At 44.0% G+C, this 27845-nt stretch overlaps 1 protein-coding gene across 6 annotated transcripts in view; it reads left to right on the top strand.

Moving 5' to 3' along the window:
* The window catches only part of GRIK4 (glutamate ionotropic receptor kainate type subunit 4), a 925106-nt gene that overhangs the window by 379557 nt on the left and 517704 nt on the right, over positions 1-27845 (top strand). Inside the window, exon 1 of one of the 6 annotated variants that reach the window (XM_073602573.1) lies at positions 10818-10891. The exons of the other annotated variants lie outside the window; for them this stretch is intronic. Coding sequence (XP_073458674.1) covers positions 10849-10891 — 43 coding nt within the window. The 5' untranslated portion in view covers positions 10818-10848. Of the gene's footprint in view, positions 1-10817; positions 10892-27845 lie in introns of those variants that run through there. 6 annotated transcript variants of the gene reach the window in all.

A 27845-nucleotide genomic window follows, 5' to 3' on the forward strand; every position in this document is an offset into this window, starting at 1 on the left:
GAAGAGCGAGCTGAAAATCAGCAACGAGCGGACAAGAGCGCACTGAATGAACAAATGCGAACTGACTACACGCACTGAAAAGCAGATACAAACCCCACAAGCACAAACTGAACTGCAGTTAAACGATCTGAAAAAACAAGTCTGAGAAGTTCGAATTGTCTCTCACCAAACTTCTACTAACACGAGAAAAACACGAAATTAGCAGAAGGGGCACAAAGGGTGGCGCAATGGCTATTGAACTCATGTTTTATAGTCCCATCGTACGTGGTGTATGTCTAAACGAATGGACTTTGGTGTGATCGTGTGTAGGAAAGTCCGTTTCTGTCCGTCGGAACTCCGTCGAAAAGTCCTTCGGAGTTCATTCCAACGAAAAGTCATGTGTACGCGGCATTATAGAGACTATGCAGTGCAGTCATATATCCTGATTAAGGCTTCCCATACATAGTTCAGTTTGGAACCGATTCAGGAATGAATCATTCCCACTGTGTCATTATATTCTGAGAATGGGGAGACTTCCACGCCTCCTCACTGTCAGAATGCACAGATCAGAGCTGCAACCTAATGGCTGCAGTGCTGATTGAAAAGAACATTTTCTATAGTCCTGTTCATGAGAAGTCAATTGATAGATTGACTTCTCGTGAACGGGAATGGCCATACATGGATCAAAATACAATAGATTGATTTGTGTACCACCAGGGTCAGGACCGGCCCAAGACATTGTGCTGCCTGGGCACAGGATCAAAATGCTGCCCCCCCTCCTCTCCACCGCCGCCCACCCCCCCAAAAAAAAATCACGCCCACCAAAAGGCCCCCCACATTCATTTTTTAATGTAATGACAATTAAAACCAAAATTAAATTTATTAGGAAGTCAGATTTACATCCAACAGTGGTGGTGGGGTTCAGACAGAGGCGGCGGTGGTGAGGGGGGTTAGACACAGACAGGGGTGATAGGGAGGGGGTTAGACACAGGCAGGGGTGGTAGGGGGGTTAGACAAAGACAGGGGTGGTAGGGAGGGGGTTAGACATAGACAGGGGTGGTAGGGGGGTTAGACACAGACAGGGGTGGTAGGGGGGTTAGACACAAACAGGGTTGGGGGGGTAGACACAGGCAGGGGTGATAGGGAGGGGGTTAGACACAGGCAGGGATGGTACGGGGGTTAGATACATACATGGGTGGTAGGGGGCTTTGACACAGACAGGGGTGGTAGGGGGGTTAGATACAGACAGGGGAGGTGGAGGGGGTAAACACAGGCAGGGGTGATAGGGAGGGGGTTAGACACAGGCAGGGGTGGTAGGGGGGTTAGACACAGGCAGGGGTGGTAGGGAGATTAGACACAGGCAGGGGTGGTGGGGGTTAGACACAGACAGGGGTGGTAGGGGGTTAGACAGAGACAGGGGTGGTAGGGGGTTAGACAGAGGCAGGGGTGGTAGGGGGGTTAGACACAGGCAGGGGTGGTAGGGGGTTAGACACAGACAGGGGTAGCAGGGGGGTTAGACACAGGCAGGGGTGGTGGAGATGGGATTAGTGGCTTTGGCACTTACTTTCAGTGTCAGCCACGCCTATAGCGATCCCTCTTTCAACATGGGGTCTCTGTTCAGCAGAAAGCTCCTCCCCTTTACCCTGTTGGCCGTCAGCCTGTCAGCTGACTTTTTCTTGTCAGCAGCAATGGAGGGGAGAGGATGGGCGGGCGGCCAGCTGTGCGGGTATGGCAGTGAGTGCTCTGCCTTTAACTCTAATCGCAGCGGCGCCGGGCCATCCACACAGTGGGATAAGGAGAGGAGCGGAGTGGAGCCCGATCGGACGGGACCACTGTCTTCTTGGGCGTCAATGTGCCGCTCCTCAGAACCTGCCGCCCGGGGCCAATGGTCCCATCAGGTCCCATGGTAGGGCCGGCCCTGACCAGGGTGCCCGTACATGGATCGAACTGGTCCCTGCTGAACTGGATGAATTTATGTATGGCCAGCATAAGTTACAGTTACTCCCTGTCTGATCATAAGACAAAGTGGAAGAGTGCATGTTAGTAAAATCTAATTTAAGACGCAGTGTGAATGAAGATATCTGTTAATATTGTGACAGTGTGAAATTACTGTGTCTAAACATACATGGTGAAAGTAATAATCATAATAAACTTTTGGGATTTGCATACCTCTCAACTTTTGAACTTTGTAATGAGGTACACTTGAGGGAGGAAAAATTTGGGTGTTACCAAACTCTTAACAGTGGAAGGGGCTTAAGGAGTTTGGTGGACAGGAATGGCAGAGTGGCAGAGGGGTCAGTAGGGCAGGGTACAGGAGTCAGGACAGAGGACAAGATGTCACTAGGGTGGGGTACAGGGGTCAGGAGGATGGAAGACAGAGGGTAGGTAGACCAGGGTAAAAGGGTCAGCAGGAGAGATGACAGGGAGTCAGTAGGGCAGAAGACAGGGGGAGTCAGTAGGGCAAGGTACAAGGGTCAGCAAGACAGAAGACAGGGGGTGAGAGGAGGGTACTGGGTTTAGCAGGACAGAAGACACGGGGTCAGTAGACCAGGGAGGACAGGGGGTTAGTAGAGCAGGGTACATGGGTCAGCAGGACAGAAGGCAGGGGGTCAGTAGACCAGGGTAAAGGGGTCAGCAGGATGGAGGACAGGGAGTCAGTAGGGCAGATGACAGGGGGAGTAAGTAGGGCAAGGTACAAGGGTAAGCAGGACAGAAGACAGGGGATCAGTAGAGCAGAGTACAGGGGTCAGCAGGGCAGAAGACAGGGGGTCAGTAGGGTAGCTTACAGGGGTCAGAAGGACAGAAGACAGGGTCAGTAGAGCAGGGTACATGGGTCAGCAGGATGGAGGACCAGGAGTCAGCAGGAAAAAACACAGGGGGTCACTAGGGCAGGGTACAGGAGTCAGCAGGACAGAAAATCGGGTCAGTAGAGCAGAGTACAGGGGTCAGCAGGATAGAGGACCAGGGGTCAATACAGCAGGGTACAGGGGTGAGCAGGGTGGAGGAAAGGGGGTCAGTAGGGCAGGGTACAGGGGTCAGGACGGAGGACCAGGGGTTAGTAGGGCAGGGTACAGGGATCAGGACAGAGGACTGGAGGTCAATACAACAGGTTACAGGGGTGAGCAGGGCAGAGGAAAGGGGATCAGTAATGCAGGGTACAGGGGCAGAAGGACAGAGGACCAGGATTCAGTAGGGCAGGGTACAAGGGTCAGGACGGAGGACCAGGAGTCACTAGGGCAGGGTACAGGGGTGAGCAGGACGGAGGAGCAGGGGTCAGCGGGACGAAGGACCAGGGATCAGTAGGGCAGGGCACAGGGGTCGGCAGGACGGAGGACTAGGGGTCAATAGGGCAGAGTACAGGGGTCAGCAGGACGGAAGGGCCAGGGGTCAATAGGGCATGGTACAGGGGTCAGGACAGAGGACCAAGGGTTAGTAGGGCAGGGTACAGAGGTCAGGACGGAGGACCGGAGGTCAGTAGTGCAGGGTACAGGGATCAGCAGGATGGATGACCGGGATCAGTGGGGCAGGGTATAGGGGGTCCAATCCCCCCATTCCCCTTAAACCAAAATCCTCCCACCCCCTCTTAGCACAACCCCCAGTCTATCCCTCTTTACTCTCCCTAATGACTTCTCCCCTGGTCACATGGGACCCCCATCGGGGTACCTTCAGACTGGCAGCAGGCTCACTCGCCTCTTGAGTCCAGCGATCAGTGGGCGGAGCTTTATATCATAGACAAGGGACCCCTTCTCTGCAAGCGTCATTTTCACAGTGACAGATCGCCGTTCTTCCAGAGCGGAGTGCATGCTCCACACCTCCTCCTCTGTACAGGAAATCAAAACTTGGCAGCAGGAGGAGGAGGGGATGGGTTCAGTGTGCTCCACTCTGCATTGTGCATGTGTGTCAGAGGCAGCCGGACCGGTGAGGAGAGATGCTGGCTGGCGACTGCCATATAGAATGTTGCCCGCGGCGTGTGGGAAACTAGACACCCAGCACACACCGCGGGCATTTTGGGACTGAGCCCTGATTCGCCGGGACTCCGGGACAGGGACCAATTTCCAGGAACATCCAGGCGGATCAGGGACGGTTGGGAGGTATGGATTTGTTATAGGCCACCTCACATAATTGATGTTACTGAAGTTCAAGTACTTCTACAAATCGAAAAGGTGACGTTATCCAGACATTAACAAGGACAATGAAGCATGTGCTTTTAGTAAGGGACATAGATTTGTTTCAATATTATACACAAGTCATAGTTGATCCAATTACAGGGGAATTTTTTTTTTCTATCCATATACCATTTTAGTTTTGCAGGTCTGAACATTGGGAAACAGTGATCACAATAGACAAGCAAAGGCTAATCAACTCAGGGAATCACCTAAACCGGCCTTAGACGGGCTGAAATTTGGCCCGTTCAGCAGGAACCGGCCGAATCTTCGATTCGACTATGGGCAGGCTGGTTGTACTGAAGTCAGGTTTTTTTTACGCAATCACTGCCATCAGCTATAGCCACCAGCAGTTATCATTGTATTCTGCCGGGGGGGGGGAGGCTCCCTGTGCTCCCGCTGGTAAAACACAATAGCACTGTCGGAGGGATTCCCTCATCAACACTGACTGTGTTAATGGGGAAATTGAGCAATTTTCTTTCCTCCAACCTGTGGTTGTATGGCCTGCCTAAGCCTTTTATTTTGGACATTAGGCTGGTGTACTGTTAAAGCGGACCTTCAGTCATTTTTTCAGCTTTCCATCTATTAAATCTCCTGCCCTTGTTTTAACTTTGGATAGTAAAACTTTTTTTTTTTCTGCCAGTACATACCCACTTCCTCTTTCTTGTCTGGTAAAAAGCCTAGGCTTATGAGATCATGCACAGCTCCCTCTCTTTCGTGAGAGTTTGCCAGGAAGGGAGGGGGGATGAGTCATAAGGGGGCCAAGCTGCAGAGCTGGAGGTGTGCCTCTGTGTGTGTCTGTGTAAGTCCAGGAAGTGAACAGGCAGCAGCTTCAGCTGCCCAGTTAAAATAGTTGAAGCCAGACTCGGTGGAGGGAGATTTCTGCAGCATATTTGTCAAGTACAGAATCACAGTATATATAAAATAATATGCAAAGTGGTTAGAGGGAAGCTTCAGAATGGCAAAGATATTTTTATTACAAATTATGTGAGCAGACTGCGGTTCCTCTTTAAATAAAGACATTGAACACGATACAGGACTTTTAATATATAACTTGGATAATATAATTGTAGAGGAAATAGCAAAAGATTTGTTACATGATATGAGATAACCAGTGCTACTTAAAACACACCAGCCACCATCATTTTACTGCTGCAGGTCGGCACGATCCCGCGAGCTGTCGTAGCTATACGTCGGCTTGTGGTATCGGGATAGCAGGCGCACACACGCGCCCTCTGCACTGCGGGGTGCCGATGCTCGTGGCCGACAGTCGCGATGACCGCCGGCCACGAGAGATCGCGGGCACGAGTGTGTAAACACACAAATCACTGTTCTGCTGTGTGAGGAGTGACAGATCGTGTGTTCCTAATAGCTAGGAACCATGATGCGTCACTTCCTCTGGTCAGTCCCCTCCCCCTTCAGTTAGAAACACGTAGCAGGGAACACAGGTAACCCCTTGATCACCCCCTAGTGTTAACCCCTTCCCTGCCAGTGACATTTTTACAGTAATCAGTGCATTTTTATAGCACTGATCGCTGTATAAATGCCAATGGTCCCAAAAATGTGTCAAAAGTGTCCGATGTGTCCGCCATAATGTCGCAGTCCCGATAAAAATCGCAGATCGCCGCTATTACTAGTAAAAAAAAAAAAATAATAATAAAAATGCTATAAATCTATCCCCTATTTTGTAGACCCAATAACTTTTGCGCAAACCAATCAATATACGCTTATTGCGATTGGTTTTTACCAAAAATATGTAGAAGAATACATATAGACCTAAACTGAGAAAAAATTAGCTTTTTTTAAAAAAAAAATGGGGATATTTATTATAGCAAAAAGTACAAAATATTTTGTTTTTTTTTCAAAATTGTCGTTTTTTTTTTTTTGTTTATAGCGCAAAAAATAAAAAAAATAAAAATAAATACCACCAAAAGAAAGCTCTATTTGTGGGAAAAAAGGACATCAATTTTGTTTGGGTGCAGCGTTGCACGACCGAGCAGTTAAAGCGACGCAGTGCAATTGCAAACAATGGCCCAGTCATTCAGCAGTCAAATCTTCCGAAGACTGAAGTGGTTAATAATTATCATGACTACTAAAGTATCTCACAAAAGTGAGTACAGCCCTCACATTTTAGTAAATATTTTATTATACCTTTTTATGTGACAACACTAAACAAATTACACTTTGCTACAATGTAAGGTAGTGAGTTACAGCTTGTATTTACTGTCCCCTCAAAATAACTCCACACACAGCCATTAATGTCTAAACCGCTGGCAACAAAAGTGAGTAAACCCCTAAGTGAAAATGTCCAAATTGGGTCCAAAGTGTCAATATTTTGAGTGGCCACCATTATTTTCTAGCACTGCCTTAACCCTCTTGGGCAGGGAGTTCACCAGAGCTTCACAGGTTGCCACTGGAGTCCTCTTCCACTCCTCCATAACAACATCACCGAGCTGGTGGATGTTAGAGACTTTGCACTCCTCCAACTTCCATTGGAGGATGCTCCACAGATGCTCAATAGGGTTTAGGTCTGGAGACATGCTTGGCCAGTCCATCACCTTTACCCTCAGCTTCTTTAGCAAGGCAGTGGTCATCTTGGAGGTGTGTTTGGGGTCGTTATCATGTTTCAATACCGCGGCCCAGTCTCCAAAGGGAGAGGATCATGCTCTGCTTCAGTATGTCACAGTACATGTTGGAATTCATGGTTCCCTCAATGAACTGTAGCTTTCCCAGTGCCGGAAGCACTCATGCAGCCCCAGACCATGACACTCCCACCACCTTACTTGACTGTAGGCAAGACACACTGGTCTTTGTACTATTCACCTGGTTGCTGCCACACACGCTTGACACCATCTGAACCAAGTAGGTTTATCTTGGTCTTATCAGACCACAGGACATGGTTCCAGTAATCCATGTCCGTAGTCTGCTTGTCTTCAGCAAACTGCGGGCTTTCATGTGCATCATCTTTAGAAGAGGCTTCCTTATGGGACGACAGCCATGCAGACCAATTTGATGCAGTGTGCGGTGTATGGTCTGAGCACTGATAGGCTGACCCTACACCCCCTCAACCTCTGCAGCAATGTTGGCATCACTCATACGTCTATTTCCCAAAGACAACCTCTAGATATGATGCTGAGCATGTGCACTCAACTTCTTTGGTCGACCATGGCAAGGCCTGTTCTGAGTGGAACCTGTCCTGTTAAACTGTGGTATGGTCTTGGCCACCGTGCCGCAGCTCAGTTTCAGGGTCTGGGCAATCTTCTTATAGCCTAGGCCATCTTTATATAGAGCAACATTTTTTTTTCAGATCCTCGGAGAGTTCTTTGCCATGTTGAACTTCCAGTGACCAGTATGAGAGGGTGAGAGCGATAACACTAAACCACCAAACACCAAATTTAATACACCTGCTCCCCACCCCATTCACACCTAATACCTTGTAACACGAGTCACATGACACCAGGGAGGGCAAATGGCTAATTGGGCCCAATTTGGACATTTTCACTTAGAGGTGTACTCACTTTTGTTGCCAGCGGTTTAGACATTAATGGCTGTGTGTTGAATTATTTTGAGGGGACAGCAAATTTACACTGTTATGCAAGCTGTACACTCACTACTTTACATTGTAGCAAAGTGTCATTTCTTCGGTATTGTCACATGAAAAGATATAATAAAATATTTACAAAAATGTGAGGGTGTACTCACTTTTGTGAGATACTGTATATCCTATTTTTTAGACTGTCTTATCTGAACAGCCTAAAATGACTGCCTACGCCAGTGTATAAGAAGGGTAAAAAGTTAGAACATATAGTTATTTAAAATTGTTATAATGAAGGGCATATAGAATAATACTGTAGAAAAAAAACTAACAAAGATGAAGGCATGTTTAAATCAGGGTGTTGTAAATTCTATTGATGCGGTAAATTTAAAATTTACTGAAGTAGTTTTTAATGTCCATCATAATATCCTGGTAGAGAAGTTGATATTGCAAGGACTAAGCAAGAATGTTTCTACATGGTTAATGACCTGGTGAAAAAAAAGACAAGGAGCTATTGTAAATATAAATTGTTCAAAGTTGCTAAACTTAGCAGTGGTGAGTCCAGCTTTTTAGTCTATTATTTGACCTGGTATATGAAACAAAAAATACTGTTACCATTTTTGCTAAATGCACAAAATTATGTAGAATTATTAAATGCAACAGGCTAGATCTTGACTAGGGATGAGAATTGCGTTTGGGGTGATGCAGAATTCACCCCGAACTCTAGCTGTTCCTGCTTCAGCAAACAGGTAAACTAAGGCAACAACCAGGGCACCCATACATGGATTGAAATTCGGCTGGTTCATGTTTATATGGCCTGTTTGCCCCCCTCTGCAGCGAACCTCTAGCTGTTCCTCTACAACGAACCTTTGGCTGTTGCAGAAAGTCATTCACTAATGATGGTATTACTACTGCACTTATAAACAACAGTTTCACCCTCAGGGCTATGGTTCGTGAATATGGCCAGGAATAAAGGTGAAGGGCAGGGCATGAAATGTCCCCGCCCCCACTACCTGTGGGATCGTGGCAGACCTATAATTTAATTAATTAAAGTCAGTTAAGATACATATATATATACTTACCAGGTATTGGTTGATGAGTTGACAGTTGCCCCAAAAAACGTTCCTATAAAAGGAATAGAGGATGCGTCATTAGTGGGCAGAAGATGACGAGGATCAGAAGCACATCTGCGCTTACCTGTCATGAGGCATTTATTTCGCCTAATGATGGACTGGGCCGCGGCGGAAGATGGTAATAGCTGTATGTGTCAATGCCTCTCTCTTCCTGGACCTTCCTCTGTTCTGGGTCAGCTTCCTGCCCTGCCCGCTTCTGCCATGTTCCCCCCTGGAACCCTTGTATCTGATTCCCCGATGCCCTGGACTGGATCGTCTACTCATCTTCCTCCTTCCGTTCACAATGCTTCCTCCGAATCTTCGGTGTCTCGGTTTCCTGTGTCGTCAGCTCCGCCTGCGTCATCTTCGGGCCGGCCTCCAGTCACGATTGACGATCCGCCTTCAACTTTGTCGGAGATCGCGGACGCATGCGCAGTTCGTCCTCATCGAGTCACACAGAGACCTCACAAGCGACCTTGCTGGTTCAATTCCCAGTCACTAGGGGAACAGGAAAAAAAAGGTTATTTAAAACTAGAGGTACTAAAGCATCTCCCCTACCCATACCTAACAACAACTGCTTTTTCATTTTCTCCATCAGCTCACCCCCCACAGTGATCACCTTTTGTTTACACTTGACCCTCCCTTCTAGATTGTAAGCTCTAATGAGCAGGGCCCTCTGATCCCTCCTGTATTGATTTGTATTGTAAGTGTACTGTCTGCCCTCATGCTGTAAAGCGCTGCGTAAACTGTTGGCGCTATATAAATCCTGTATAATAATAATAATCTCAGGATGATGTGTTTAATGTCAATAATTATTCTGCTTCTCAATTTAACCTTTCTACTGCTGTTGCTTCAACTACAATGCCACAGATGACTTCTGCGGGTCCTTTAATGACAGCAGATCCCGTTTTCGTGGTGAGTGGTAGTGGACAAATGTCTCTTGAGCAGGATGGTTCACCTCAATTAATGACGGAGTCGGTGTGCACTCCCATTCCTGTGATTTCAACTCCTTCTAGTGAGTCTAACGATTTTTCACGGTTTAAGGATTTAATATGTAATTTCTCTAATTTGATGTCTACGTTTGCTGCTTCATTTAATACTGTTAGACAACCCCAGTTGAATTCTAATGTTGCTTCGGTGTGGCTGGATTCTTTATTTGAGCCAAATAGTGTCCCTATTGCTACTTCAATTGCTACGGCAACTGTAGCTCAAGATGCCCCTGTTGTGGGGATTTCTTCGCTTGTCCCAGAATCTTGTTTAAAAGAAGTTTTGGTGTGCGAATTGTCTCCTCTAGGCTTTCATTTGCCCAGGGCGATAAAAGAAAGAATTTGGAAAGGGGAACTTAAAATTCTATCTTTACTTCCGTCCACTAATGAATTTAGATCAGATTAAAAAGAAAGTGATCGTAAGGATGAGGACAAAAGGAGAAATGCCCCGCGTTCTTTTAATAAACTGGCTGCAGGCACTTTGCATTTACGCCAGCGTGTTGGGTGAGAAGCGTTCTGATATGTGTTCTGGTTTATTCCAGCATGTAGAGATTATTCTGGAGGCGTACAAAAATTTTACAGTTTTTTTGTGGTTTTATTACGATGAGGCCTTTCGCCAAAAATTATTTGTACACAAATCAATGAAGTGGGATACAAAGGATGTCGGCCTCTGGCTCAACCTTTTATTGCCTCAAAAACAAATGACAGTTAAGGTTAATACTTCTACTAACACTAACCTGTATCGATGAGGGGTGTGTTTTCACATGGGCTATGCAAATGACCTAACAATTGTAAATATAAGCATGAGTGTAGTTACTGTGCTGGTTCACACCCAGCTTCATGTTGTTTTAAGAAATTGTCATCCAGTAATTCTACTCCATCTAAGGAGCTTTTTCTTAAAAGCAACCATGCCAGTGAGAGTAATAGGCATGTTGCCATTGGCTTCAAACATATTCAAAGCCTCAGACGGCGCTCATCTTGCCTTATGGTTTTTTTATTTGGCTTTCATTTGCCTTCTTTTTTCTGGAATAGGTTGCCGCATCTTTCCAAATCTACCCTTGGTTTCTTTTCACATGGATATTGTTCGTGAGAAATTGAAGAAGGAATTGCATGAAGGTAGGATTGCGGGTCCTTTTTCTAATCCTCCTTTTGTCAATTTCTGTGTTTCGCCACTAGGTATTGTTCCGAAGAAGGAACCAAACACTTTTTGATTGATACACCATCTATCTTTACCCATTGGTTTTTCTTTAAACGATGATATTGATCCGACTTGGTGTTCTGTGCAATATTCTTCTTTTGATAATGCACTTTTCAAAATGAGAAAAGTTGGTGCTTCTGCTTTACTTGCTAAAGCTGATATTAAGTCAGCTTTTAGGCTACTTCCTATTCACCCGTCAGCATTTAACTCTTTGGGTTTTCATTTTCAGGGTGAATATTTGTTTGATGGGATGTTCACTTTTGTGTCATTATTTTGAACTCTTTTCTACATTTATTGAGAGGGTTGTTGGTTTTCGTACGGGTTCAAATAACTTATTGCACTATTTGAATGATTTTCTTTTTATTGGTAAGGCTAGTTCGACTGATTGTTTGTATTTATTTATTTATTTATTTTTTTTTACAAAAAAGACATTGTTTATTTTTGTAAAGAGTACACAGATAATTAGCAAACATTACATTGACATACGTACAAGAATGTAATGATTAACAGGGTAAACAATGCATTTTGTACATTTTCACAATCTAATTACAGGCAATATAAATAAGTGTCTTCTATCAAGCTTTATCATACATTCAGGGTTTCGTTATGCGCGTTGTATCAGTAAATTATACTGTGAGGCATACTTGTTAGACTCTTAGATTGCTATCGCTCATGAACTGCATGTAGCTGAGTTACCTAGCCAGGAGTTCCATATTTTCTCATATTTGGATGGGCATCCTCTGTGGGCGTATATTTCTTTTTTATAGGGCAGGACATTGTTAATAGCAGCGATCCATTCCTGTAATGTAGGCGTTTCTACCCCCATCCATTTTCTTGCTATAAGTAGCCTAGCTATAAAGAGTGATTCTTTAAGAAAGATGATATGGAATTTATCCGAGTCAGGATCTGGGAAGATTCCCAGCAGGCATTGTTTGGGGCATAGTCTGAGGGGAGATCCCATTTCGTCGTGTATGAACTGTACCACGTGAGACCAGTAATCTTGTATAGCTGGGCACGCCCATATTAGATGGTAAAATGAACTAGAGGGGCTATTACATCTGGGGCAGAGAGGGTTGTGTTGAGGTTTAAATCTAGCTAATCTTATGGGAGTTAGGTATGCTCTATGCAAGATGTACAGTTGAGTAAGTCTGTCCGCCAGTCTAGTAGACACGGCTTTGCAATTGTCCAGCGCGTCCTCCCACTCGTCATCCTCCAGCTCCCCCACATCTCCAGCCCATCGATTCCTCAACCCCCCATAGGCAAGAGTCACCGCTGCAGGGCGGAGCAGAGAGTTATAAAAAACTGAAATAAGTTTGGAGGAGTCTTGTCCTACGATAATATGAAGAATATCTAGTTGTTCAAGATTGGGAGAGCCATCATGAAATTGGGTCTGCAAGGCATGGCGGAGCTGGAGGTATCTAAAATGCATAGAATTGGGAAGGGCAAAGTCCTCTTTGAGCTGTTGGAAGGATTTCAGAGTGTTGTCTTGGTACACATCTGAAAGTGTCTTCACTCCTCGAGCGAGCCACATATGACGCCCTGGTAGAAGCAATAATTCCTTTAGACCCGGGTTATCCCATAGAGGTGTGTGTGAATGTGTGGATGGCAAGGCCAATCTACGTCTCACCACTGCCCATATTTTGCAGTGAGCATATATTAGGCCTTTGAGGTTGCCCAGTGTTCCAGGGGCTGGGGGGTCCCTGAAAATAATTTGGAATGGGTGAGTGTACAGATGAGTCTGTTGGGAACACAACAGGGCCATATATCTTTCCTTATCGCATTTGTCCAAATAATAAAAATGTGACAGCTGCGCTGCTAGATAGTAGTAATTAAAATCCGGGAGCGCGGCGCCGCCTAGATCTGTGGGATTCTTCAGTACTTGCCATGATAATTTATGTCGGGCTTTCCCCCATACAAATGAGTTAAGAATTTTTTCGATTGACTTGAAGATTCTGAGCGGTAAATAAAGTGGGGCATGCCAAAAGACGTATAAGAACTTGGGGAGTAGTACCATTTTTATAAGGTTCACCCGACCCAGGACTCCCAGGGGAAGTTTAGCCCAAACTTGGGTTTTGTGTTTCAAATTTGTAATCAGGGGTTCTATGTTTAATTTGGTGTATTCTTCAGGAGTTCGAGTGATGGTAATTCCCAGATATTTTATGGAGCTAACGATTGTGAGAGGAGAGGAGGCCTGATCCTGGGAGGGCACGCCTATATCTATAGGGAGGATTTGGGATTTATCCCAATTTATTTTTAAGCCAGAGTGTGCTCCGAATGTTTGTATTGTTTCTAGTGCTGTTGTCAGAGAGGAGCCAGAGTCAGATAAATACAACAACATGTCGTCAGCGTATAGACTGAGTTTTTCCGTCAGGCCACCTCTCCTCAAACCTGCGATTCCCGGGTGTGACCTCAGCAACGCTGCCAAAGCTTCCACCGCAAGGGCATAGAGTATGGGGGATAGCGGGCACCCCTAACGTGTACCCCTAGAGAGTGGGAAGGAGTCGGAGACTCTCCCGTTGACCAAGATCCTGGCTCTAGGGCCCTGATACATTAGTTGGAGCCATCTAATAAATTTTGAGCCGAAGCCAAATTTTGCCAAACACTGCCAAAGGTAGTTCCACTCTACAGAGTCGAACGCCTTTGCGGCGTCGAGGGATACTATGACTCTGGAGCCCATCTGGTCATGTTCGGCTTGCAGGTTCATATGCAATCTACGAAGGTTATAGGCCGTGTTTTTAGCAGGCATAAATCCGGTTTGATCCGGATGTATCAGGGTTAGGATGACTTTGTTCAAGCGTAGCGCCAGGACCTTGGCCAGAATTTTTATGTCAAGTTGAAGAAGGGATATTGGGCGATAGGATTCGGGGAATTCTAAATTTTTACTGGGTTTGGGTATAAGTACTATATAGGCTTCAGCCATAGATTGAGGTAGTATACCGGATTTAAATATGTGGGAGAATAACTCGTGAAGCCTAGGGACAATGTGTTCTGTGTATGTTTTATAAAATTCAAGGGGGAGCCCGTCAGATCCAGGTGCTTTAGAAGTTTTGAGTGTGGACAGCGCCTCTAAAATATCGTCGGTGGAAATGGGGGCCTCCAGCATATCAATGTGGGTTTGAGAGAGTGTAGGCAAATCTATGTCATTTAGTAAGGTTTTTGTTTCCTCAATGGTAGTATTGGCCGTAGAGGTGTACAGGGACAGGAAGAAGGAACGAAACTCGCTTGCCACTTTGTCGGGCTCGGATATCAGTTCCCCATTGGTACCTCTAAGGGACACAACTGTGGGTGGTCTCATATCCATATGAGCTAGGTATGCCAGGAGGCGACCCGCCCGTTCCCCGCACTCGTATGTCCTCTGTTTAGCGTAAAATATTTTTCGCTCTGCTCTTTCAAAGTGCAAACCCGAGACTAGCCGGTTTTGTTGTTTTAGCTGATCTGCTGTGAGGGGAGTTGGATTCGAAGAGAACTCCCTCTCCAGGTCCGCCAGGGCCTGCTCCGCCTGTCTGACCACTTGAGAGGAAGTCCTCTTGTATTTAGTAATATAGTGAGCGAGTGTCATGCGGGCGTGTGATTTAAAGGAGTCCCACACAACATCAAAGGATGCTGAGTTCTTATTATTCTGAAAAAATATGTCCCACTCGATCCCCAACTCATCTATTCCTGGAACTATCGACAGCCAGAAGGGATTTAGTTTCCATGTGTATGTATTGGGTGGAGAGTCAAATTTAAGTACAACCCAATATGGGGCATGGTCTGATAATGTACGAGGGTGGAATCCCTCTTCCTCTAACATAGGGAGAAGTGGACGGGATATAAAGATCATGTCTATTCTGGACATGGAGTTGTGCGCCACTGAGAAACAAGAAAATACCTTATCCTGAGGGTGGTGGTGCCGCCATGTATCTATCAGTGCTAATTCTTTAAAGAATCTGCCAAACCTTGTATGTTGTGGCGAGGTAGTGATAGAAGGGTGCATTGTCAGTCTGTCGAGCTCCCTATCTATGACGTTATTGAAATCTCCCAACCAAATCGTTGGGATACTTGGATATTGAGACATAAATGCCAAACCCTCATTTAACACATCGAAATGGAACGGGAGGGGGTATATAAATTGCCAGTATCAGGAGTTCCAGTCCATTTATTCTAGCGTGTAAAAATAGGGATCTGCCCTGAGGGTCAGATTGGAGTGTCAGTAGAGTGAATTGTACCGTTTTAGCTACAATGATCGCTATTCCCCTGGAGTTGGCAGTGTAAGGAGCTTGGTACAGCCAACCTACCCAGGGTTTTTTGAGTGATAGCATTAGTTGCCCTGTGAGATGGGTCTCTACCAAGACCATCATCTCTGCACGCATATTTTTAAGAACAGATAGGACTGCGTTTCTTTTCGACCTAGCTCTAATACCCCGCACGTTCCATGTAACACATTTTAACTTAGACATAGCAACCGAGTCTGCCCAATATTAATCCCGTTGGCCCGGCGGCCCAGCGGGTGTCCCGCCCCACCACACAATTTGGGGTGGTGCGCAATCCCGTCCGGCTCACCCGGAGCAACGAGGCCAACGTGTATACCTTCCAGCCTCTTACTTTGCAGCCATGGATTTCTAACAGGTGACATGAGACAACATAAATGTGGTGGTAAATCAAATATACGCCTGTGAATAAAACTCTTTCCATCATTAGTAGCATGTATATTCCAACAACGTGATAACTTATGCACTTTGCATTTCAACACTCTGGGCCATCCAGACACACAGCCCCCTCCCCCTAACCCAGGGGAGGGGAACGGTCGCCGGACATTCCAGGGAAACAGAACTTGCGCCGAATGGCGAACATTACAGTTGTAACTTGTAAAGACAGGGTCCGTTATGGAACCTGCATCTATGGGGGCAATAACTCGCTGAAGAGCGAGCATTAGCATGAGTAGTGTGCCTCCCATGTTGTAACCTTCAGAATAGCATATTTGTATGAAAAATAAAAAAGGAGGGATGATTTGAGGTTGGTTCCCGGGAGTCGTGGCGGGTCCCAGCCCGCCATTGTCACAAGCTGGTTGCGTGGGGTCTGTTTATTGATGGGGAAAGGATTAAGCGGCAGATGAGGAACATCGGGGGGGGGAGAGAAGAAGAGGGAGGACACGGTGATTCGCCGATGTTGTATTGTCTATTCTTCTAGTGTCCCGAAGATGAAAGGAATAACTTCTAGGGTTTAGGGGGAACAGTACCTTGATGAAATGAAGGCTGTGTTAATCCGGCGTGAGTGTAATCAGAGGAGTTTTGTGTTGAAATCGGGGGTGTCCCATAGAAGTTCTGCAGCCGTCTAGTGCTTTAAGTAGGTGCTCTGTCCGGTGCCGCTCGATCCTCCAGCCATGCGAAGACAGCCTCGGGCGTGTCGAAGAAGTGAGCTCTGTCCTCGCCAACCACACGAAGCCTGGCGGGGAAGAGCATTGCGTATGAGTAGTGACGGATTCTTAGCTGTCGCTTGGCTTCTGCGAAGTGCGCCCTCTTCTTCTGGACCTCCGCAGAGAAGTCCGGAAAGACTTTGATTTCTCCATTTTTGTATGGGATATTGCCTTTAAGCCTAGTGAGGCGGAGGACAGCGTCCCGGTCCCGAAAGTTGAGCATTTTGGCAATGAAGGTTCTAGGAGGTGCACCTTGGGGGGGAGGTCTGGATGCCAATCTGTGTGCTCTCTCCACCACAAATGAAGTGGAGAATTCAGCTCGCCCGAAAGTAGATGTAAGCAGATTTTCAAGAAACGTAGAGGGATCAGAACCCTCCGCACCTTCAGACAGTCCCACAAATCTTAGGTTGCACCTCCTCAGTCTATTTTCCATATCGTCCTGTTTCGCGAGCACCGCATTCAGCTGATGTTGTATTCTTTTGGTTGAGATTTGTAATGGCGGCACGCTGTCCTCCACCTGGCTGATACGGGTCTCCGTCTCAGTGACCCGCTCCCTCAGCTTCTGTAGGTCCTGACGGATCAAGGAGACATCCACCTTTACCTCCTCTATCTTGCATGTGAGGGTGCTTTTGCAATCTGAAATAGCCTCAAGCACACGTGCAGTGTCATCTGCACTTGAATCGAGCGGGGTAGGCTGATCGGCGCCATTTTCCTCTGCGGCCGCCTTGTCCTGCAGGCGATATTTGGCAAGTTTAGAAGCCGCGTCTGTGGTTTTCTTCGTCGGAGACATTCTCCTTGTATGTTCTCCCCTCTGGTAGATGTTGTGAATAGTTTTTAAGGGCGATTAGGACCCCAGGATTTGCGGAGACGGATGTATGGCAAGCGGAGCTCCCGTTCAACACTCCTCACGCCATGCCGGTCCAGGCCACGCCCCCTTGTTTGTATTTATTTACCAAATTTAGGATTGTGTGTAGAGAATTGGGTATTCCATTAGCTCATGAGCAGTCTGTCTACCCTACGTCTTGCCTGGAATTTTTGGGTCTACAGATTGACACGGTTTGGATGGAGTTTCGTATTCCAGAAGAGAAAATTATTCAAATTTGGATATTATTAGACTTAGGTTCTTTCTAAATGTAAAGTTTGATTGAAAATCTTGCAATCTTTGCTTGGTTTACTGGCGTTTACGTCCAGAGTTTTACCAATGAGTCGCATTTTTTTTAAAAGATTGTATTGCGCTATTTCTGGAATTTCCTCTCCTTCTCATTTTGTGCGGATTACATGTGGGGTTAGGGATCATCTTAAGGTATGGCGTTGTTTTTTTTATCAACATTTAACGGTTGTTGTTTATGGCAGACTCCTTTTTGTGTGGCTTCTGCATACATACCGCTGGATCTTGTGGCTATGGTGCTTATTGGAATGGGCATTGGTCTGCTGATTTGTGGCCTGATTTCTGGAAAGATTCGGGTTTAACGTCCAATATTGTTTTAGTGGAGATTTTTCCTGTTTTAGTTGCTTTGGAATTGTGGGGTATTCATTTTAGAAATCGTCAAATTTTACTTTATTCTGACAATAAGGGTGTTGTTTTTGCTCTTAATTGTTTATCATCTAAATCTCTTCATGTTCTTGCTGTACTTAGATTATTGGTGTTTAAATGTTTAGACCTTAACATTTGGCTTAAAGCCAAATATGTTCCTGGTAAAGATAATTTAATTGCTGATGCTTTGTCCCGCTCTCAGATTCAGAAATTCAAGCGATTGGTACCGGATGCGGATCCAATTGGCCTGTTATGCCCTCGACACTTATGGGACCTTTGGTGAATCCTGTCTTCATTGCTATTAAGGCTTCTTTGGCATCTTCCACATGGGCGGCATATAAGGCTGTGTGGTCCTTATGGTGTTCCTTCTTATTTTAGTCTGGGCAACGTCAAACCCCCTTTTCTGAAGGATTGTTTTTCTCCTTTCTTAATTTTTTAATGTCTTGTGGTTATTCACATTCGCATATCGTTAAAACTCTGTCAGGTGTTTCCGTTTTTATCCGTATGCAGGGTAACAGATCCTGTATTTCCTTTTTCTCTGTTAAACATGCTTTAAAGGGTTACAGAAGGAAATACTTGCTTGCTAATACGAGATTGCCAATCTCTGCTGATCTTTTGGGTCATCTTTGTGACGTATCTAAGGATGTATGTTATTCCCCTTATGAATCCTTATTGTTCGCTTTAGCCTTTTGTTTATGTTTTTTCAGGGCCTTTTGGATTTCTGAATTACTGCCACATAGAATTGCTGATGACACTGATCTATTGTTTAAGAATATCTTTCTTTATTAGACTGGATTCTATTCAAGTTTTGTTACGTAAAAGCAAGACTGATCCTCTGGGTCATGGTCGATGGATTACTCTGCAAGCTAATCCGGGTGCTCGCTATTGTGTTTTCTCATTGATACGCCAATTTTTGGAAGTAAGACCTGTTTCTCATAAACAATTTCTGATTCATGTCACGGGTGACTATTTATCAATTCAAAGCTGTTCTGTGTAGATGTCTTAAAGCATTATGTTTAGAACATCTGCAAATTTCATCTCTCTAATTTCGTATAGGTGCCACTGAGGCAGCTATGATTGGTCTTAATGAATCGGTTATTAAAAAGATTGGAGAGTGGCGGTCTAATTGTTATAGAGCATATGTTAGACCTAATTTTTGTTTTTTAATTTTGGATACTCTCTGTAACATCTGGATTATTGGACGCTCTTGTGTTTTTTGGGCTCAGAAGAGAGCTGAGTGGAGGGTCTATGGCAATAATTTAGGTTTACCTTCTACAGGTTTTAATATACATTGGTATGGAAGACGAGGTATGCGTTGGAGCGGTTTACGTTCTGTTTTATCTCATTTACATGCTTGCTGGCCCATACCTCAGGTCATTATCATACGTTTATCTGGTAATGATCTTGGTAAACGCAAAACGTTAGAGTTGATTTCTCTTGATCTGTTATGCTTGCATGCTATTTTACATAATACTGTCTTAGTTTTTTTTCTGAAGTAATCTCTCAACTTGATTGGTTGTTATGCTCTGAGTGTAAGTATTTGGAAAAAAATTGTAAAAAATTTAATAGAACTATGGATAAATTCATGCCTTTGGTTCATGGTTTGCCGTTTCGACATGTGAACGTGGAAGGCGGTTTGCCTGGTTTCTATAGACCAGACAATATGCATTAATCGAATATTGCTCTTGATATCTTAAATTTAGATTTTCAAACCTGTGTTGAATTGGCTGTTGCCATGGTGGGGTGCCAGGCTCATTAAGGATTGAACCTGGCGTATGGGAAATTATAGTTAATGTTACAGTTATAGCTCAAGCTTAAATGGATGAGCTATCTGTATATATATGTGGTTATTAGGAAGATTTTAATATATGGTATTCATTTAATTTATTGAAAGTTGATATAAATTGGTTTAATATTTATACCTATAAATAAATGGCCACGGCCAATTTAAACCACAGGTATTGATTGATTATTTATTTAACTAATGGAATTATTTGTTTAAATAATTGTTATTGAGTTCTGACTATGATCCCATAAAGGTGAAGGGTGGGGCATGAAATGTCCCCACCCCCACCACCTGTGGGATCGTGGCAGACCTATAATTTAATTAAAGTCTTTTTAATACAATAAAAAAAATCATATATTTACCAGGGATTGGTTGATGAGTTGACAGTTGCCCCAAAAAACGGTCCTCTGGCATGAGTCTCAACCTATAAAAGGAATAGAGGATGCGTCATTAGTGGGCAGAAGATGACGAGGATCAGAAAGGAGCACATTGCACCCTCCCTCCCGCTTAAATGGCTGAGATATATATATATATATATATATATATATATATATATATATATATATATATATATAGTTATTAAGAAGATTTTAAAATATGCTATGTATACTGATTATTTACAAATTTATTGAAAGTGAAAGTTGATATAAATTGGTTTAATATTTATACCTATAAATAAAGGGCCACGGGCAATTTAAACCACAGGTATTGATTGAAGTGTTTTTTATTAGTTATTTAACTAATGGAATCTTTTGTTTAAATAATAATTGTTATTTAGTTCTGACTATGATCCCATGTGTCACTGGTTGCTAGGAGGGTGGGTAGGAGACATTTACTTCATAAACATTTTTTGGACATCATTGGAGAAAAATTTGGACTATCATGGGATATTTTTTTTTTTAAATTGTGGGATATTATTATTATTATTTTAACCCGTTCCCACCAACCTCACACATACAGTATATGCGCCACCATGAAAATGGACCTTCTTCCATGGTACTGCATATATGAACTCCTATGTTCATTACCCACAGCTCCTGGTCACATCATAACATGATCCCCATGATAGCCTGTGATTGACTATCGCAGTGGTCACTTTCTGTAAAACCGGCCTCTCTATTCTTTCTTCTCTTGAATAGAGTTAAAATACATTGAGGGGAATTTATTAAAACTGGGACCAACAGAATCTGGAGCAGATGTGCATGGTAACCAATCAGCATTTATCTTCAGCATATTTAAATTAAGCTTTTAGGCTGAATTCACACTATGTATGATGATCAGTGTTTTACTGCATTGTAAAATGCCAGTCACCATAAGTACATATTGTTTTCTGTGTGTCCCATTCACATTACAATGTAGCCCGGAGCTGCGCTGCAGTGAGCTGTGATAAGATGCAGACATGCTCCGTTTTATCTCAGCGCACTGTACAGGATCGCATTTCACTGTACAGCAGTGCAATGCATTACATTGCTGTACAGTGACATGAATGAAGTGTATTTTTGTACACAAAAGGGAGCTGAATCCCACAACAACCCCCTACTGCAGCTGGAACATACAGTGGCCGAAGAGGAAACCGCTGCGGTTTTTCTTCTCTGGCAGATGTCCTTTCTGTGTGAATTAGCCCTGAAAATGAAAGTTAGAAGCTGATCGGTTTCCATGCACATCTGCTCCAGATTTTGGCTGCTCTGATAAAACAAAATGTTGAAATATACGTTACCATTTACCACCAAATGAATCCCAAATTTGTCTTAAAAAAAGTTTTAATTTATCTGGGTACACTAAGCAGTTGCGATACCAATTAACACTGTACCAAATTAATTTCATATCATTTTTTGAGACAGATAGAAGTTATTTTGTTGGTTTTTAATTACCACTGTTTTTTTTAATTGCTATATAAAAAAAAAAGACTGAAAATTTTGGAAAAAAATGTTTTTCTTAGTTTTAAATAGGCCATCTTTCTTCATAAATGTAGGCCAGAATGTACAGTATTCTGCTACATTTCTTTGGTGAAAACATAGGTGTATATTATTTAGTCTGTGTGGAAGTTCTACAAACCATGGTATATATTTGAAAATTAACTAGTCTTGATGTTCCAACATAATTTCTTGAGGGTCTAAAATGCGAGGACAGTACAAATACCCATAAAATTATCCTTTTTGGAAAGTAGATAGTACAAGGTATTTTTTTCACGACATCGTCATTTTACCAAGTTATTTCTCACACACAGCATAGGCATACATGCAATTACACCCCAAAACACATTCTGCTGCTCCTCCAAGTTTAGGGATGCCTTTTTCACAGCCTGGATGCATAGAGGGGCCCAAAATCCAAGGAGCAGCTTCAGGCTTTCTAGGGGCATACTTCTAATTTTCTGACTACCTGTCACATTTTGGGGGCCCTGTAATACCAGGACAGTCGAAAATGTGAAAGAAAATGAAAATGTATTTTTTTACCCAAAGTTCTCAATTTAACCACTTGCCATCCAGCGACGTACTGGAAGGGTGATATCTTGGTCATTGCTGCAACTGTAGCAATGATCGAGATATTATTTTTTAAGGCCGGCGATTCCCTTCAATGTAAAAGTAATCCTAGCAGCTAAGAAGCTTCTGAATTAATTTTACAGGTGGCAGAAGAGGTCCCACCCCCACTTTCTGCTGCCACCTTTACTGGGCTCTCCCTTGAGCTCGGGGAGCCCAGCAAGAATGTGACTGTCAGCATCCGGTTCCTGGGACACAGTGAGAGGAACTGATGTCGTTCCTCCCACTGTATGACATCAGAAGCTGTAAGAGACGAGGATTTCGGCACTTTCAGTTTCAGTCTTATGTAAACAAGCCGTTGCCGACTTGAACAAGCATCTGATCAAACTGATCTTGGTTTGATCAGATGCTTCGGAGGACCTGCCATGGCCCAATCAGAAGGGATGTTGTTTATCACTTCTGATAGCAATAAAAGAGACTTATAATACATTAAATATATAGTGTATTTTTTAAAAATAAATAATAATAATTGAAAAAAAATTAAAGCGCCCCCTGTCCCCCCGTGCTTGCTTTCAAAGATGAGCTGTATCGCTGTGAACATTATAGCGAGCGTAATTTTTCTAGCACCAGACTTCCTGTGTAACTCTAAACTGGTAACCCGTTAAGACTTATAAAGCATTGCCCATGGAGATTTTTAGGTATCGTAGTTTGGTGATGTTCTATGAGCATGCGCAATTTTAAAGCATAACATGTTTGGTATCTATTTACTTGGCTTAACATCATCTTTTATATTTTATCAAACAGTTGGATATTATATTGTTTTTTTGACATTAAAATTCACCAAAGTGTATTTTTTTTTTATTGCATTTGAAAAACCACTGTGCAAATACTGTGTGACATAAAAAATTGCAACATCCGCCATTTTCTTCTCTAGGAACTCTGCATTATATATATATATATATATATATATATATATATATATATATAGTTGTGCTCATAAGTTTACATACCCTGACAGAATTTATGATTTCTTGCCCATATTTCAGAGAATGTGAATAATATGATAACACAAAAACATTTCTTTCACTCATGGTTAGTGGTTGGCTGAAGACATTTATTATCAATCAACTGTGTTTAACTCTTTTTAAATCATAATGGCAACAGAAACTGCCCAAATGACCCTAAAAAGTTTACCCTGGTGATTTTGGCCTGATAACATGCACACAAGTTTACACAAAGGGGATTGAATGGCTATTAAAGGTAACCATCCTCCCCTGTAATCTGTTTGCTTGTAATTGGTGTGTGTATATAAAAGGTCAATGAGTTTCTGGACTCCTGACAGACCCTTGCATCTTTCATCCAGTGCTGCACTGATGTTTCTGAATTCAGAGTCATGGGGGAAAGCAAAAGAATTGTCAAAGGATCTGCGGAAAAAGGTAGCTGAACTGTATAAAACATGAAAGGGATATAAAAAGATATCCAAGGAATTGAGAATGTCAATCAGCAGTGTTTAAACTCTAATCAAGAAGTGGAAAATGAGGGGTTCCCTTGAAACCAAACCACGGCCAGGTAGAACAACTAAAATTTCAGCCACAACTGCCAGGAAAATTGTTTGGGATGCAAAGAAAAACCCACAAATAACTTCAGGTGAAATACAGGACGCTCTGAAAACATGTGGTGTGGCTGTTTCAAAATGCACAATAAGGAGGCACTTGAAGAAAAATGGGCTGCATGGTCGAGTCCCCAGAAGAAAGCCATTAGTACGCAAATGGCACAAAGTATCCCGCTTACAATACGCCAAACGACACAGAGACAAGTCTCAAACCTTCTGGCACAAAGTCATTTGGAGTGATGAGACCAAAATTTAGTTTTTTGGCCACAACCATAAATGCTACATTTGGAGAGGAGTCAACAAGGCCTATGATGAAAGGTATGGAGGTGGATCACTGATGTTTTGGGGATGTGTGAGCTACAAAGTCACAGGAAATTTGGTCAAAATTGTTGGCAAGATAAATGCAATATGTTATCAAAAAATACTGGAGGAATGTTTGCATTCATCAGCTAGGAAGCTGCACATGGGACATACTTGGACATTCCAACATGACAATGATCCAAAACACAAGGCCAAGTCGACCTGTCATTAGCTACAGCAGAATAAAGTGAAGGTTCTGGAGTGGCCATCTCAATCTCCTGACCTCAATATCAAACGTGCAGTTCATGCAAGACAGCCCAAGAATTTACAGGAACTGGAGGCTTTTTGCCAAGAGGAATGGGCAGCCTTACCATCTGAGAAGATAAAGAGCCTCACCCACAAATACCATAAAAGACTGCAAGCTGTCATTGATGCTAAAGGGGGCATAAATATATAATATTTTTTTTGCATATCTGTGAGAAGTGTCAGAATTGACCCAGTGTTGAAGTGGTTAGTAAGATATTTTTCACACACAGCATAGGCATCCTTAAAATTACACCCCAAAACACATTCTGGTACTTCTTCCTAGTATGGCAATACCACATGTGTGAGGCTTGTTCAATGCTTGGACTGATAATTTACCTGATATTGTATCTTGTGTACTGTAATGGTCGCCTCTGTGTGAGTGGTCAGGGAATAAACCTTAATGTAGCTTCACCTATGGCCGTCACCATTCCTTTAAACCAAGAAAGCCTTGCCTACTGACAAGTGGCTACCCCCAGAAATGCAATTTTCACTGGTCAGTAGGTACAGGAGGCTGAACAAAGGGTAAACAAAAGAGTTCCTGTGGTTGCAGAAATGCAGTTGTCCACAGGGGATGGCTGGGACTGGTGTCTCTCAGGAATGTAGGCAGTGGGATGTGCAGATGGGTCAGTTCAGGCAGAGACACAATCAGCAAGCAGACAAAGGATTGTTCCTGGCTGCACTGGGTCTGGTGACACTGTACTAATGTGGTAGTGATCAGGAACATAATTGCTGGCTGCACTGGTCTGGTGACATTGCACTGGTACACTGGCACAGTGATAAATAACACTGTTGATGGTTTACAGCGGTCTGGTGACACTGAAACTGGTGTGGCAGCAATTAGGAGCACTATTGATGGCTGCACTGGTATTTTGGTGATCAGGAACTGTGTTGCTGATTTATGCCCTGTACACACGATCGGACATTGATCGGACATTCCGAAAACAAAATCCATGGATTTTTTCTGACGGATGTTGGCTCAAACTTGTTTTGCATACACACGGTCGCACAAAGTTGTCGGAATTTCCGATCGACAAGAACGCGGTCTCGTACACCACGTACGACAAGACTATAAAAGGGCAGTTCAGAACCAAGCGCGGCACCCTGTGGGCTCCTTTTGCTAATCTCGTGTTAGCAAAAGTTTGGTGAGAGACGATTCGCGCTTTTTCAGACTCGTGGTTTTCAGATCGTCTTCTGCTGTTCAGTTTGTGCTTGTGGGTTTGTATCTGGTCTTCAGTGCGTGCAGTGAGTTCGTATTTGATTATTCAGTGCGTTCTTGCTGTTTTTCAGGTCGGTCTTCACAGGCCTTGCTGTTCTTCAGTGCGTTCTGTTACTTCGTTCTGAGCAGCCGACCGTTTTCTAGCCATGTTGCGTATACGTACTCCTCGTAGAGTTCGTGCTGTGCGGGGGCTTGGTGTTGGGGTCCTTACCTTGACACAAGTCCAGTCCATGAACAGGGCGAGGAGGAGTTCATGGACCAAGAATTGGTTGCTCCAGCGTGACCAGTTCTGTCACATGCCTTTGCTCCGTGAGATCCGTGATAATAATCCTGATAATTTCAGGAACTTTCTCAGGATGACGGACCCCGTATTTCACCGTTTGTTGGCTTCGCTGACCCCCTATATCAGCAGGCAGGATACCTGCACGAGGCAAGCCATCACTCCGGAGCAGAGGCTAAGCACCACCCTGCGGTACTTGGCGACGGGGAGAAGCCTGCAGGATCTCAAGTTCTCGACAGGCATCTCCCCCCAGGCTCTGGGGATCATTATCCCGGAGACCTGTTCTGCCATCATCCAGGTCCTGCAGAAGGAGTATATTAAGGTAAGATTTTTATCCTTTAATATCAAATTTTATTGTATAGAATGTTTGTTAATATATTATATTTCTTTCCTCATTCCTTAAATACCATGATTGTAATATGCTGTGAATGTCCCCTTTGTCCTCATACATGCTGGAATTTTAGGTAATTTTTCTTTGTCCTTCATACATATTTGCCTTCACTTACCTCCCCAGCATGCTCTCCTGGCCCTATATTCACCTTGTCTACTCAATTAACAATGTATTTTGTCAGCTCCATAGTAGTGCTTTACACTAAATACCCCCTAAAATGTAGAAAATTGTGATGTGTGTTTGAAATTCAGGCAGAGTGCCAGAGGCTTTTTTTTTGTGTCCCAAAATAATTTGGAACCCTCCCTCCCCTCTCAACGGCTAACTCAGCTGATAACAATCCTCTATCTGCTGACTTTGCCAAACCCATACACACTATACCTACCTCTTTTGTGGTCAGATTTATGGATGAATTCCCCAAAGCATGTAGTGCAAGGGCCTGCACTGTTTGGTACTGTTTGAAGTCTTTGTATCCTATTATTATCTTGATAGGTAATTGCAGAATGTAAAAATGTGCTAAAATGTGTACAGTGTGTATTTTTATCTTTGTATTATGACACTTCTTACCTGTCCAGTGGGCTGCCAATAGTGTAAAGTAAGGAGGGGCTGGCCAAAGTAATACACATTATTTAGGCATTCATCTCTCAATGAAGTGGAGAGGGTTACCTGTCCAAAACATCCCCCCCAAAAATTTTTTTACAAATGGCCCATGGGGGGGGAGGAATCTGATAGGTGGACCTTATATCTTGGTCTTTAAATACTCCCTAAAATAAATGTTATACTGATGTTGGCCAAGAATGTTTGTGTCTAATCTGCTTTCCTTGTTTATGTGCAAAATGATTAATCTCTTTTTCTTGTTTGACTCCACAATTTCCTTCCACGCCACAGGAATAGCAGACTGTGGCCTCCCACTTTGCCCAGCGGTGGGACTTTCCTAACTGCGGAGGGGCAATTGATGGGAAACACGTCCACATCACCCCACCACCCAACTCAGGGTCATACTATTACAACTACAAGGGGTTCAATAGTATTGTGATGTTGGCGGTGGTGTCGGCTACTTATGAGTTCCTGTATGTGGACGTGGGGAAGAATGGCCGGATGTCCGATGGTGGAGTCATCGCCCAGACGGAGTTCTAAAGGCGTCTCCTGAATGGCAGCTTGGACTTGCCACCTGCAGAAGACAATGTGGAAGGACTCCCATTCGTCTTTGTTGCAGATGAAGCGTTTGCGCTGGGGGACCATCTTATGCGGCCATTCCCTATGAGGACCCTCACCCCGGACCAGAGGGTTTTTAATTACCGGCTGGCCAGAGCCAGAAGAGTGGTGGAGAACACGTTTGGAATCATGGCCAGCCGGTTCCGCCTATTTCTTACACCCATACACATGGCGGAGTATAAAATGAATCATATCATCCTGGCGTGCTGTGTTCTCCACAACTTTTTAAGGCGAAATTCTGCCAACTATGCTGCCTCAGTTGGGCCTGAGGGCGGAATTCAAGTAAATGAACCAACCCTGATGGCGCTTGAGGCTGGCCGTCCTGGCTTTCCCCCCTGAGTGCCCGCGAGTTCCGTCTTAGAT

Source organism: Aquarana catesbeiana, linkage group LG10 (assembly GCF_042186555.1).
Source record: "Aquarana catesbeiana isolate 2022-GZ linkage group LG10, ASM4218655v1, whole genome shotgun sequence".
NCBI classification, from domain to species: domain Eukaryota; kingdom Metazoa; phylum Chordata; class Amphibia; order Anura; family Ranidae; genus Aquarana; species Aquarana catesbeiana.